Source organism: Amphiprion ocellaris, chromosome 3 (genome assembly GCF_022539595.1).
Source record: "Amphiprion ocellaris isolate individual 3 ecotype Okinawa chromosome 3, ASM2253959v1, whole genome shotgun sequence".
NCBI classification, from domain to species: domain Eukaryota; kingdom Metazoa; phylum Chordata; class Actinopteri; family Pomacentridae; genus Amphiprion; species Amphiprion ocellaris.
Window position 1 is genome coordinate 13502337 of NC_072768.1, and position 13427 is coordinate 13515763.

The 13427-nt window shown below is 44.5% G+C and overlaps 1 protein-coding gene across 3 annotated transcripts in view; it reads right to left on the reverse strand.

Moving 5' to 3' along the window:
* Positions 1 to 13427, reverse strand: part of syt7a (synaptotagmin VIIa) — an 88916-nt gene that overhangs the window by 26506 nt on the left and 48983 nt on the right. For 2 of the 3 annotated variants that reach the window (XM_035940702.2, XM_035940701.2), the window contains exon 1: positions 360 to 2739. In XM_035940702.2, the coding sequence (XP_035796595.1) occupies positions 360 to 1555 (1196 nt within the window). In that variant the 5' untranslated portion in view covers positions 1556 to 2739. Of the gene's footprint in view, positions 1 to 359; positions 2740 to 3034; positions 3203 to 6492; positions 6628 to 7999; positions 8080 to 13427 lie in introns of those variants that run through there. The other variant, XM_035940703.2, reaches the window with a different exon arrangement.

Genomic DNA, 13427 nt, shown 5'->3' on the forward strand with positions numbered 1-13427 from the left:
ACTCATTCAGATGTGAACACACTTGTACACGGATGTGCACAAACACAGGGAATATTTTGACAGACAGAAGTAATATCCTTCCCTGGATATCAGATGCAAACTGAAAGGAACCACCTGAAGGAAGAGGCACAGAACCGTATTTCACACAGATAAAGGCAAAAGCAGATTAGACTTAAACATAGATATACATTAAAACCTATTTTATGACATTAAGCTTTAGACATTTAAGTAAAGACATACCTTAAAGAAATGCATAAAATAACTCTGCATAGCACATACTGTCAGACACAAAGAGGCTTCAGCAGGTGACACTACAAAAGACTCCATAAAGTCATGAATGAAGGGTTGGAGAGACTCACAGGAAGGATTTGACGTCAAGGCCACGATTCCGGATCTGGTCCATCATGTAATCCCAGCTGCCAGGATTGGCACGCGAGCGCCCTCCTGCTCCACCTCCCCTATAGCGAGAGGCACCTGCTCCTGCCGGGCTGCCCCGTGCACCCCGGGGACCGCCTCGTGCACCTGAACCCCCACCCTCACCACTGCTGCCACCTCCCTCTCCTCTCCCAGCACCCCCGCCTCCCCCAGGCTGTCCGGGTGCTGTGTGTAATTGTCCCAAGCTCTGGGATGTGGTGGGGGGATGGCAGAGACCGGGGCCTGACGGGTGGATGAGAGGCTGCTGTAGACTCTGCTGGCGCAGCAGCGTCCGAGGCCGGGCCGGCCCAGACGGAATATGCTCCAATGTGGAGGCATAGGATAAGACTGGATCCCCAAAGCTGGGAGGGCAGAGGAGCAGGGAGGAAAGAGAGCGTGAAGAGGGCCACGGCCGGCAGAGGATAGGATGATGAGGAGGGTTAGAGGAGCCAGAGGTAGAAGAGGATGTAGAAGAAGAACCGTGGCAAGAGGATTTGAGTTGGTCAGAGGTGGTGAGGTCAGAAGAAGATATGAAGAGGAAAGGTAAAGAATCATCAGAGATGAGACAAGGTGGCACAGGGCAGTAAGGAGGCACAGCAGAAGTCAGGTTGACGTCAGGTTGAGGATAGTTACAGGAAAGTTCATCCAAACAGAAAGTTGATGATTGTGGGATGGAGGAAGAGGAGGAGGAGGAGGAAGGAGAAGGAAGGGTGGTATTTGAGGACAAAGTGGAGGAAGAGGCAGAGGGAGGAGTGTTGGGAGGTGGAGACAGGAGGAGGAGGAGAGAGAAAGAGAGCAACGTGAGGCAGCAGCAGTAACAGCAGTAGCAGAAATAGCAGTAGAAGGTGCAGCCTGAGTGTTGATCGCTGTGTGCTGTGTGCTGCTCATGGGGCTGCGTCGGGCAGCAGTGTGTAGACTGGGAGCCAGTCTTGTGCGACAGATGTGTGTGCGCCTTGCGTGTCTGCGCGGTTTGAGCGTGCTGTTTGCATGAGGGTGTGTTTCGCAGTGGTCGGATGTGCACCGTCCGCAGGGGCGTGGAGCGCTTCTGGGCCACGTGACCGCGTCGAGGTGTGTGGGTCGTAGCTTTGCAGCTTCCGGGCCTCGCTGCTGAGGGTTTTTTGCTCTGGTGAGAGATCCCCATTTCCTCGACTCGTCAGTCAACTTTTTCCATCTCTGATAGTCTCTCCTCCTTTCTCTCTAAGTCTTTTTCGTCTTTTAAATACGTGCTGCATCTCTAGAGACATCCCAACAGCCAACCAAGTTCTACAGTATGGCTCCCTCCCTCTGTCAGCCTCTCATTTTCCACTCCTCCCCTTCATAAATGCTGTTTAATTGGCTCATTGCATCTCTTAAAATGCCACAACGTAAAGGTGTGTTACACGTCATCGCTTGCTTACATCACTCCTGTATTTTGTAGACTCTACAGTACCTATCAAGATCGTTTTTTACATTTTCTTATACTAACTAAATATATCCTCCTCTCTCTCTGATCGCTGTGTAACTCACACTACCAGAATTAGGTCAGCGAGAGCTATTCACATCAGTTAGGTGCAGTTTACTCCACTTTGCATTACTTCAGCTAACACAATTTTGCATAAGGCTTTCAGTGTGATATCCAACATATTTAACAGTCACAAATAAAAGGATGAAAAGGGCAGTGGGAGGGTTTTTTTTCCACAACCTTGGGTAAAACTGGAAAAAAAAGGAGAATAAGCGGAGTGGCTTTACACAGAGACAGAAAGATGGAGAGAGTGATGGGAGTGATAAGAGCAGAGGGTGACGATGGAGGAGAGACAGAAAATGGGGTGCGAGACACAAACACAAGAGACACAGACACTTATAGCAGCCTGAAAATAGAATCCAATTATAGACAGGGGCAAAAAGAAAGATGAGAAGAGGAGAGAAGGAGGGAACGAGGAGCGAGGTAGTGATGAGCGTAAATGTGTTGTGGAGGAAGAAGTCACAGCCATGAAGTGCCAAAAGAAAGTGCCAAAATCACAAAGAAGAGATAAATTGACTGCCTCATTTGCAACACACTGAATAAGGACGCTCGATGATGTCACACGTCACGGCTGTGGGACACATGCAGCCAGTAACCAATATGTCGTTCACATTTCAGCTGAAATCTAAATTTAAAAGGTGGGATGACAGCATGTGACGCATTATTTCTGGTAGTGTGAAAACGAGACTATTTCTGTGCTGGGTTTTTGAAGCTAGACTTGCAGGCAGTGCGGTTCCCGCAGTAAATAAATCATATTCTCCTGCAGAGTCATACAGGAAGCTGTACTGTGCAGCTGGGCCGCCTGTGTCAGCTGAAGGTTCGAATCGGTGTGATACGGCTCGAGCAACTATTGCTGTCTTCTCCTGACGCGAGTTTGCATTTCCCCAGCGCTCACACCTCGATCTGTGCCCACGCGTTCACCTTGTCACCTAAGCTGCACTCTCCTCCCCGCTGAACTCGACCTGGCTCTCCCTGTTGCCCCTCAGAATGGATTCGCTCATCTCGTCATAGCTGCTGCTCGGGTAAAAGCATGTAACATTTGCATAGATGTGAGGTGTGGATTTTGCTGCACAGAGACTGAAATATTCACTTTTTTTCCCGGCCCGGTTCTGAACTCACTTGCTGGGTCTCAGTCCTCCAGACTGCATGTGGCCCTGGACGGTCTGCCACCTCCCGGCCTTCACTCCCTCTGTCACCATGCTCTTCACGCTGTCACTGCGATAAGGGCCCCCCCCAGCATCCCCATGCCCAGTTGCTGCCCCCTTCTGACCCCCTGACACTGCCCCACTAAAGAGGGGGGACAGGGTGCGGAGATCCCACGGCAGACAGAGGGTATAGAAGGAGGATAACGACAGGCAGAAGAGAAAGAGACCAAAGAGTGTGAGAAAGACACACACGAACACACAAACACACACACAGGAAAATAGATTGAGCAACCACATGGCTAAGGAGGCGAGACAGATCAGTAGAGTGTGGGAAGGGGCAGGTCAGGTTTTCCAGGCCAAGTGAGAGGCAGGCAGATGGAAAAAAAAAAAAAAGGTCTGGAGTCCAGTGTGGAGAAAGAGAGGGATGGGGGAGAGTAGAGCAGGGAGGAGGAGGAAGAGGAGGTGAGGAATTTATAGGCAGCCTGTGAAGGGTGGAAAACCAGCAACAAGTCACTCCTTTGGGCCTGGAGGACTAATACTACAATCGCTAGCGGCAACAGTGTGGTCATTTAGTTCTTATTTTCTCATTCATTTAGGCATTTGGGGGTTGAGCTGTGCTACTATACAAGGTAATTCATTGCAGCAGCTTAGAACAACGGGAGGACGGCTTGTACTTGAATCCCTCATAAGCAAATAATTGACTTATTTGGGAAGCCATCCAAAGTGATATTCAATTTTTACAATTAAGGTGCACGTGTTCCTGTAAAACACTGATTATACTCTATTATTGCATCTTAATATGTAATATTTCACTTTTTAAATATCTGCTTGTCTTTTGATCACCACTTAGAGTCACTAACAGTGATTTGGAAGCAGTGAAATACTTGCATCACACTACAAAGTAATATGAGGGCTTTTTTCTCACATTGGCCTCCAAAACAGGCACAAGGTACAGAAACTAAACAGTGTTCACGTTAAGAGCAGTTGTCAACTCAGATTTCCCCTCAAAACAGGTTTAAAATGTCACGTCTAGTCTGAAAGCGGTGATGATCAAAAATAAAGAACATTAGTGCCCTCTGGTGACATGACTACATTTCATTAATATGCAAGTTCTGCTCCTGGAGACACAAAATATGAGGCACCGTAGACGTCGTAGTCTGGTGTGCACACATGGGATTGGGGGCGCTAAAGTTGCATCGTGTCCCCTTTGAAGGTCACCTTTCACATTTAACTCTGACCAATTGACCTGACATCGCATGTGGATAAGTCATCAATCACAGCAACAGCATGGATGACACTGCTGGAGCAACGGTCAACACAGGAGACACGAGCCTCATTTATTGAGCCGAGCACAAGGTGAATGTCCTTACTCTTTATTAAAAGTAGGAGCACATAAATAGATGGGATTATGAATCATCAAGGATATTCACTGGACCAAGGAGCATTTAGAAATCAATCCTGTTTCTGACTGAGCTCACTGAAAGTGAAAGTGATTTCAAAAGACATACAGCCACATAAGATTTGATGTTTTTTCATCGATGCTATCAGAGAGATAAAATATAGAGAGTAATATACAGTAAATATAAACTTGGCTGCATGAATTTGAAAAATGGGCTTTCTATGATTGTCACAGCAGTTGACTGCTGCCAACATAAAGGGGACAACAAATGTAGTATTTTAACCTTAAATCTAATAAATCCTTAAACATGAGACGGATAGGTAAGGTAGCTAACCTGTTTGATAAATGAGGCCCACTGTCATTACAGAGATTGAAAGCTGCTGATCTCAAGAGAATCTCAAACAGGAAATGATTCCCCAGCTGCCTGTTGGATTATTGGTTGGAGTCAGGAGGTTGTCCTGTGCCTTCCTTATTTTAGGTTTCACTAGCTTACACACTAATGAGAAAACAGATCATTTTACCATTACTGCTGTAAATAGTTTGTCTATTTTCTGAAGGCAAGAACTGCTGAAAAAGATCTTCACAAACAGTAAATGTCAACCTTGAGGGCTTTTTGAAAAATGAACCCCTCACATGAGTCTAAGGTTTACGTTCCAAGATCAGCAGCCATCATCTTAAAGCAGAGTTTTCAGACAGTAATCCATATATCCACTGAGTTCATACACACACTGCTGCCTCCTTTCTCCAGGCAATTTACCGCACCATCTTCAACGGCTTGGTCCAGTAAAGATGACCAGTTATTTAGCAGTTTATCAGACATGTGCCTGGTAGCAGGATGTCTAGGCTTAGAGCCCTCCAGTGCCTGGAGGGAGATAGGTTTGACCTCGCTAGTGCTTTATTGTATTCAAGTGCCTAGTGGGTGAAGAAAATGCTTTCATTGCAACAGGAAAAAACACTGTTACCTTGTCTCCAAAAAAATTTAGACAACAGATGCAGTTCAAGTGATTCAATGTTAGTGCAAAACACATTAGATATTATACTGATGGGGATCGGAGAGAAGCCGCAGATGGATGTGAACTGCAAGTGAACACACTGGTGTAACGGTCAACCCTCCACAACGACAACAGCAGCAACAACGACAACCAGCAAATTTCAGTTCACACAAGCCAAAGACAGGGAGATACACAGATTACCAAGAAGGTGGGTTAGAGTACGGCACGTCTCTTTTGGAGAGGAAAACTACGAGGGTTGTCCGTCTCCATGGTGACACTCCATGGGAGAGAGGTGAGAGGTTAGAGATCAGGAGTTAGTGAGGGGCGGCAGGGCTGTAGGGAGTAAGGGGGCAGCTGAACGTGCGCCTCTGTGTTCATTTAAAGGTGACAAGATGTGAGCAGAAGCAGCAGAAATTAGCCTGGGGGGATTACAGGGCTGTGCTGCTTTGTCGCGGCAGTAATAGTCAAATGACTGTCACGAGATGCTGTAATGTGCATGTATGGCATTTCCTACACTCACATTTCCCAAGCAGATTATGAGTAATCATTAGTAACCATTTGTGCCCTCCAGTGTGCTAACACTGGATGGGATGTTATTGTTGTTGCTACTATTGATGATGGAAATTACATTATGCAACAAAAAAGGTCTATAAATGGGAAGTTTGTGCATATTGCAATACTCTGACTTTTATGGAATGTGTTTTTAAAAAAGGCCCCGGGCTAAATATCCACAGTTACTCATGAGGAAATTTTGTCCCGAGGAACAGAAACATAATCAAGATTATGAAACTATGTGGATTTAATAAGCTGTGAGGCATTATAATGTCCGCATTCAATGGTTCAATTTGACGAGTAGTGGCTAACGGTGGTGAATACACAGCTACAAAAACTGGAGGGTGTGAGGAGGGAAGAGGGGAGGCAGAGAAAAGAAGGAAGGGAAAAGACAGATCAAAAAGGAAAAGGGGAGAGCGGCACTGCCCCTGCCTCGATACAGCCCTGCTCAGGGGGGAAGTCTCTTACCAGCCTTGGACCAAGACTCACTTGAGCGTGAGGCGAGGATCTCCATATGGGGCATAGGGAGAAATGTTTAGTACGAACTCCTTGGGCGGATAGGAGCTCCACCTCTGCTGCACTGTGCTGCTGTCATTGTTATTCCAAAAGTCTCTGTCTAGATCACTGCGGCCAAAGAGAGAGACAGGTCAGAGCAACACAACTATGGACAGCCTCGGCACCAACCAACCATTCGCAACAGCAGCTCCTCCTTTTGGAGATGATGTCATCCTCGCTTTGAGGAAGAGGGTTGTTCTTACAGCTGCATCAAATGGGAGGTTGAAATAAAACAGGCTCAGATTAATGTCTATTTGTCTACCTGAAGTCTACCCACTTAAAAAGAAAAGAAAAAGGGGCAGCCTGGTAGGAAAAGAAGGCATTCACAACAGCGTTTCATAAAGCAATATACTGTAGCAAAGACAGGGAGATAGAAAAGAAGATAGATAGCAAGAAAAGAATCATAATCTGATGAATACATACAGCACGTGATTACATTCTGTTCATTGAGCACAGCACCACTAATGACAGACATTTGAGTAAACATCAAGAAGTCTGGGCCCCCATCCTCGCCGTGAGCAGTGAGAAAGCATGAACGCACGAGACACAAGGCAGAGAGATAAATCGCAGACAGTCAAAGTAGAGGAGGAAAAGGTGAGCAGAATCACTGATGTCATACAAGTCACACAGCAGTGGTCATAGCTGTAGCACAGGGACAGAGCAGGAAAGAAAGGCAACGCACAGAGAGAAGGAGTTTAAAGCCGAAATGACCAACAGAGCACACCAATGCTGCTGGAGGCAGTGAGAAAGAAAATGCAGAAATTAAGAGATTGAAGAACCCAAGTCTGAGTACATTCACATACAGTAGCCCATTTTTAAGTGTCCATACAGAAAATAAAAACACGCACACTGAGAAAAAGCTGAGGCAAAACCAGGCTATAGAAGAAAAACAGTGAGGAGCAGGTTAATCGAGGTATTTTGTGGAAAAAAGTGGTATGCTTAGCATAATAAATCTGACATTTTCTGGTACTGACCTATGGCCTTGTTTTATAGAGAACAGAAAATGCCTTAATCTTAGTTTGAGCCCTGTAAGAAATGTTAGAACAAAATCCTCCCCAACATGCACGCTCCAAGCATTTCAAAATGAGTGGTCAGGCCTCCGTCTTTTTACTCAACCCTGCACCATCTTAAGCGATGCAGAGGCGTGGCACTTAAAGGGGACCTATCTTCCAAGCCATAAGATAAGTGCAGGAGCAGACTCGTCCAGCCAAAAGCTTCACAGGTAAAATAATGCAGATTTAATCTATTCTGATTATATCACTAACCTTTCATTTATTGTCTCCCCGAACATGCTCTTGTAGAGATTGTGCTCTTCAAGATAAAACAACAGGGCTCATTTTCTGCCTTGTTTGTGTGGTGTACATTGAGGAACTCAAAGCCGAACCAAATGGAGTTCATCATCACCAGATTATTCTACCCCAACCAGTTACCAGGCACTTACTTGATGGCTTTCTTCTCCCCTCGCCCACGTGCCGAGTCTGGAGTGTCTGCTGTTTCCACTCCTGGCTTATTCCTCTTCCCCTTGAGCCAAGCGGAGGGAGGGGATGACAGAGAAAGCACGGAAACAAAAGGTTAGCTTAAATTTGTCCTTTGAAGCTGTGTTTTTGCCATACTAATTTCAAGTGTAAATGCCTCTCCCATTATCTCAGGAACACTGTGCCATCAGTCCTTTACCTCATGGTCTCCTGATTACACTAATCAAAGTCAAATCAAATCTGCAGTGAAGAGCCATTTCTGACTATAATTATCACTCGCACCACCCTGAAATTTACATGGCAATTGCCTCTTTAAGGTAATCCGCAGGGTACTGGAGAGAAACCTCTAGAAAGTCCTGCAAGAGCCTGATTTCAAATAGCTAGTGCATGACCTGCAGTAACCATGGAAATAATGGCAATTTAAAGGCTTCGGAAAGTAAGGTCTGCTGTGCGCATTCTTCTGGAAAACCTCATTACCGTTAAAGGTGTTTCACATGTGTCTCACTGCAGGTAATCTCTATTGACACTTTGCTACAAGTGGAACAGGGAGGGGATCAGTCTAAAGCCGCCCTGTCCCCCAAATACCACGCATGCAACGCTGAAAGTGATGCTCTGATACACAAGGAGGATAGGCGAGGATTCTTCGTCCCGGAAAACCAGCGGGAGGAAAACACTCTGAGCTGCTAGCGTAGCTCAGGCAATTTCCTGTGGTAGGGTTAGGGTTGGGGTTAGCTGGCTGAAGGCTGAGCATGGATCTCCAGACTGGATGTTTCAGGTTCAATTATTGTTTTACACAGACTTGGCAACACCCCTAGTTCCACTTTGCTCTCGTTAGGAGCCAGAAAAAGCTTTACCCTAGTAAAGATCTGCCGCCCCACACCAACCCCAGTGCCAACACGTCTGGCCTCAGTCAGGCTTTGGGCATTTAAGTTTTGGCCTCAGTTTGGGTTCTGGCCTGCTTATCTCTAAATATAATTTCTTAAGATTTTTCTCTATGTGCCTTTCGTTCTTCTTGATTGTTCCTGTCATTATGTGCTGTGTGTTTCAAGTACAAAATGTAATTTCCGATAAGGGGAAATGCAAGATGGTGTGAACTTAGGGTTTGGTTTTAGCTTAACTTCTGGACTGAAAGCAGGCTGCTCTAACCATCATTAATGGAAGACATGAAATAAAAAACTGCTACTAAGAACTTCAAATGATCTGGAATAGGCCTTTAATAAAAGAATTCTCTTGTACATTATGATTGATTTGTTTGAGAAATTCTTGCAATTATCTTCAGGTTATTATCATCAGAATAATATTAGAAAAAGGCAAAGCTAATATTGTTAAAACCACACAGGTAAGGTGGATCATATACAATTATGACAACCTTAAATTTTTGCCAAATACCAATCTGTAGCATGACCTGTTTGCCATCGATTCATTTTTATTCATGAGAAAGCTCTTCTTGTCTTTTGCCGTGTGGCTGCTTTGGGTTGACTTTGAATCTCCAAAATCTTTAGACAAGGTCAGTCAGGTTCATTTGTTTTGTGTTTTCAAACCACTAGTCAGGTTGAGGTTCTGGTCATAGTTTTAGGACTGTCAAAAATTGTAGACAGTCAGCAGATGACAACTGTACCTATAGTGGCAGCAAAAACGTATTTGTCACCTGTCCGATCTGTGTTAGTTAAGACTATGTAGCATAAATCAAATCTATCACTACGATTGCAACCAAAGGGCACTGAAAACATGTATGTCTTTAATGTCAATGGAGGATGGGGATTTTATTGAAAGAGGAAAGTTATTCTAAAGCTTTAGAGCTGCCACCGCAAAGGCAAATCTCCCTTAACAACTGGCTGTGATTGTGGAACAGCTAAAAGCAGTTGTTCTAGGCATCAAAGAGGCCTAAAGGCAGAGTAAGGGCAGAGAGTCTCTTCTCCCCAACAACACTTCTGAGTTTCTCTGGGGGGATCCCAAAGTGTTCCCAGGCCAGATGAGACATGTTTCTCTTCCAGTGAGTTCTGGGTCAACCCCAGGGTCTCCTTTCAGTTTGACCTGCACAGAAAACCACCAAAGGAATAAACCACCCAGGAGGCATCCTAATCTGATGCCCAAACCACCTCAGCTGGAACTCTACTAGTTCCCTCCAGATGTCCGAGTTCCTCACTGAGCCAAGACACCCTACAGAGGAAACTCCCTCCACTCTATGGAGGAAAGCCATTACAGCCGCTTACATGCGCAATCTCATTCTTTTTGTCACCAGCCAGAGCTCCTGACCACATAGGTGAGGTGTGGAATTCACCAGATTTTCACCTTCACCTCAGCTCCCTCTTCACTACCAGTCCAGTCCAGTGTCTACATTAGTGTTGACGCTGCACCAATCCATCTGTCCATCTTACACTCCATTTTACCATCAGTCATGAACAATATTCTGAGATACTTGAACTCCTTTGCTTGAGGCAGCAACTGACCTCTAACCTAGAGAGAGCAATTCAGTTTCCAGTTTAGAACCATGGCCTCCTGGGAGGTGCTGACTCTTATCCAAACAACCCACGCTTTAAAAAACACATAAAATAAGGTTAAAATTATCTTTGTATTAGGTAGTCTATGCAGGCTGTTATACCCAGTTTAGACTAATTGTCATTATCTGTCAATAATTCTTTGGCTGGGATCACTGGCTGATTGTGTTCTATTATTAGAATCATGTTAATATAAGCAGGTGCACACTGCTTTGAGTCAGCTGTTGTCATTTTAGTACAAAATAACCACGCTAAAATAATTTATTATACTACAAATACTATTTTTATTTATGACTCATTCAGGCTAATAAAGCTGGCAGAGAGAGTGCACTTAGTGCAGCGTGGCTGATTTAGTTGATCTAGACCGAACGTGCAGACACTCATCCCCGCCGACCAACTGATTGGTTGAAGAGTAGGTACAATTTCAGTGAAGCAAGATTTTCTTTGGTTGACTACAGTCCCAATAATAATCCAGTCGTCAAGAGATTAATGTGGTGGGAACAGACCTATTATCAGTGAGAGGGAGGATGAACTTCAGTCTGACAATGTTGTTCAGCTGAAGACAGCAGTCACTCATTCAGCCCGGAGCTGATATGTTTGTCAAATTTTAATGCTAAATCAAAAATGACACCAAGATTCCTGGCATGACGGTTAGATGTCAGTGGCTTTAAGTGGTTCGTTATAAGTTATTATGATGTTAGGGGGAAAAAAACAATCATTTCTGTCTCATTGTCATTTAGCTGCTTTTTGCCATCGAGCATTTCACCTCCTGGAAGCAGTTAAGGGTGGGTGTAATACAGATGCAGGCAGGAATATTTGCCTAATATCAGCATATTCCCGGTATTTACAATAACGATTACCTGTCTGTGTAAACACAAAGCCAGGAAACAAGCACTAAATAGGTAGAAAAATGCAGTCAGCCTCCGTTTTGTGCAAGTGTCTGACTGACATCAGACTGACTCATGCTTACATGATCAATACGATGCTCATAAACAGCGGGAGCATATGGAAATGCAAATTGCGCTATACAGTCTATATAGTGAGCTTCGGAGCCCCGCAGCCATCGACTATAATCTGCACCTTGCATATTGTGGCTTTGGATACTGTTGGACCTGTTACAAAGCCTGAGTTAACAATAGCACTGCTGAGAAAAAATGATAAAGCCCACAATAGCACTGCTGATGATATCCATTACACACAAGGAAACAAAGCCGCTCATCTATTGTATAATCAGCACTAACCTGTACTGGAAAGGTCAACACATGAATAAACACAGATCGGACAGTATGACTAGTTTACACATTGACTTCTAGATAAACAGCCTCTTTATAAACTCACACAGATGTGAAAGCACCTCTGAACACACCACAACATGTTAGCGTGTTCTGAGCCTACATTAGATGATCTGTTATTGTGTGTTTAATATGTACAACAGCTGTGATAAGTGGCTCATGAGCCGGGAAGATACATTAAACCAGCTCCAATAATTCCGTACACTATTTCAGATACTTACAGTCGTAGCAACAAAACAATGGACTCTTCTCCATGCAGATAATTGCACATAAGCACACCACAACAAATACTGTAGTCGTGCATGACAGTTTCTGGGGAGGCGAAGCTGTCTATAGTGCTGAGAAGCGAGGACAAGCTATCAAAGGAAACTCATGTATCATTCAATGCTATCGTAAAATTTTCAGGAAGGAGGGAGACACAGAGGATGAGTGAGAGTCCAGTAGAGAGAGAGAGAGAGGTGAGAGCTGAAAATAGAAATCAAATCTAAAAAAAATAAAAATAAAAGAGGCTACCAGAAGGAGAGAAAAACAAAGACAGTGCAGAACAGCATGTGAGACAAAGGGATGGGAGGGAGGGGACAGGTGCAAATGGTGAAGTGAGTGAAACAATGAGTGACAGATAGTCCCGAGTGGATTGGATGTGAAAACAAGGAAGGACTCGAATACTCTCCAGTGGGCACACATCTTCCTTTCCCTGCACACGCACAATGAGATGCACGGCTTCAAAAAACATCTCCTCCACTCTATTCCTTCTTCTCATTCACAAACACTCTGCTTCTATCTTGCAGGGAGGTGTGGCGGCTGCAAAAATCCACAGTGATGAATATAACAAAGCTCAGCAGCTGTACAGACACGAGACAAGAAACGATGAAGAAAACCAACTCAGTAGCTCAAATGACGGTTAAAGAAAGTCAGAAGAAGAGTGTACACACACTCACGCACACTGAACATCCACCCTGGCTTTTTGTTTTACCAGGGAGAGTCTGCAACGATCACAGTATTTAGTGGCGTCTGGCTCTGAGCCATTACTTCCTAATGGTTCCAACTCATATGACGAGCCAATTATGAGATATGCCCATATAGCAACAAACTTCCACTTAGAGACAGGAAAACACAGACTTTTGAAACAATCAAACAGCAGTAGAGCATGTTAAAAATGACGTTAGTGAAGTCTCATAGTGCAGATGAGGAGGGATGTTGTTGTAATGGATGTGGCGGAACTAAATAGCTACTCAAGGCCCTCAGAAACTTTGGAATTAAGTTCATTTTCATCCACAGTTATTCTGAAATGTTACATTATTATCTTTACAATTAATGAGGCATAGTTGGCTGATAAAATTATTTGACAAGCCTGGTCTCACTTCCAACTCATCACATAGTGCTGTTCTGTCAGGACTACTTCATCGTTCTTCAACATGTGGGGTAGTTCAGTAGACCAGCTGTATAAAAGTCCCTGAATGTTATGGTGCCATGAGTGCATAGCCAAGCCTAACGTTGGCACTATAGCTTCTTTTCACAAGAAGTTTGCCTGTAACGTGTGGTTAATGTTGTGAAAAGATGGTCTTCTCCTAACCTTCACCAGTGTTGGTGCCTGAACTTAACCA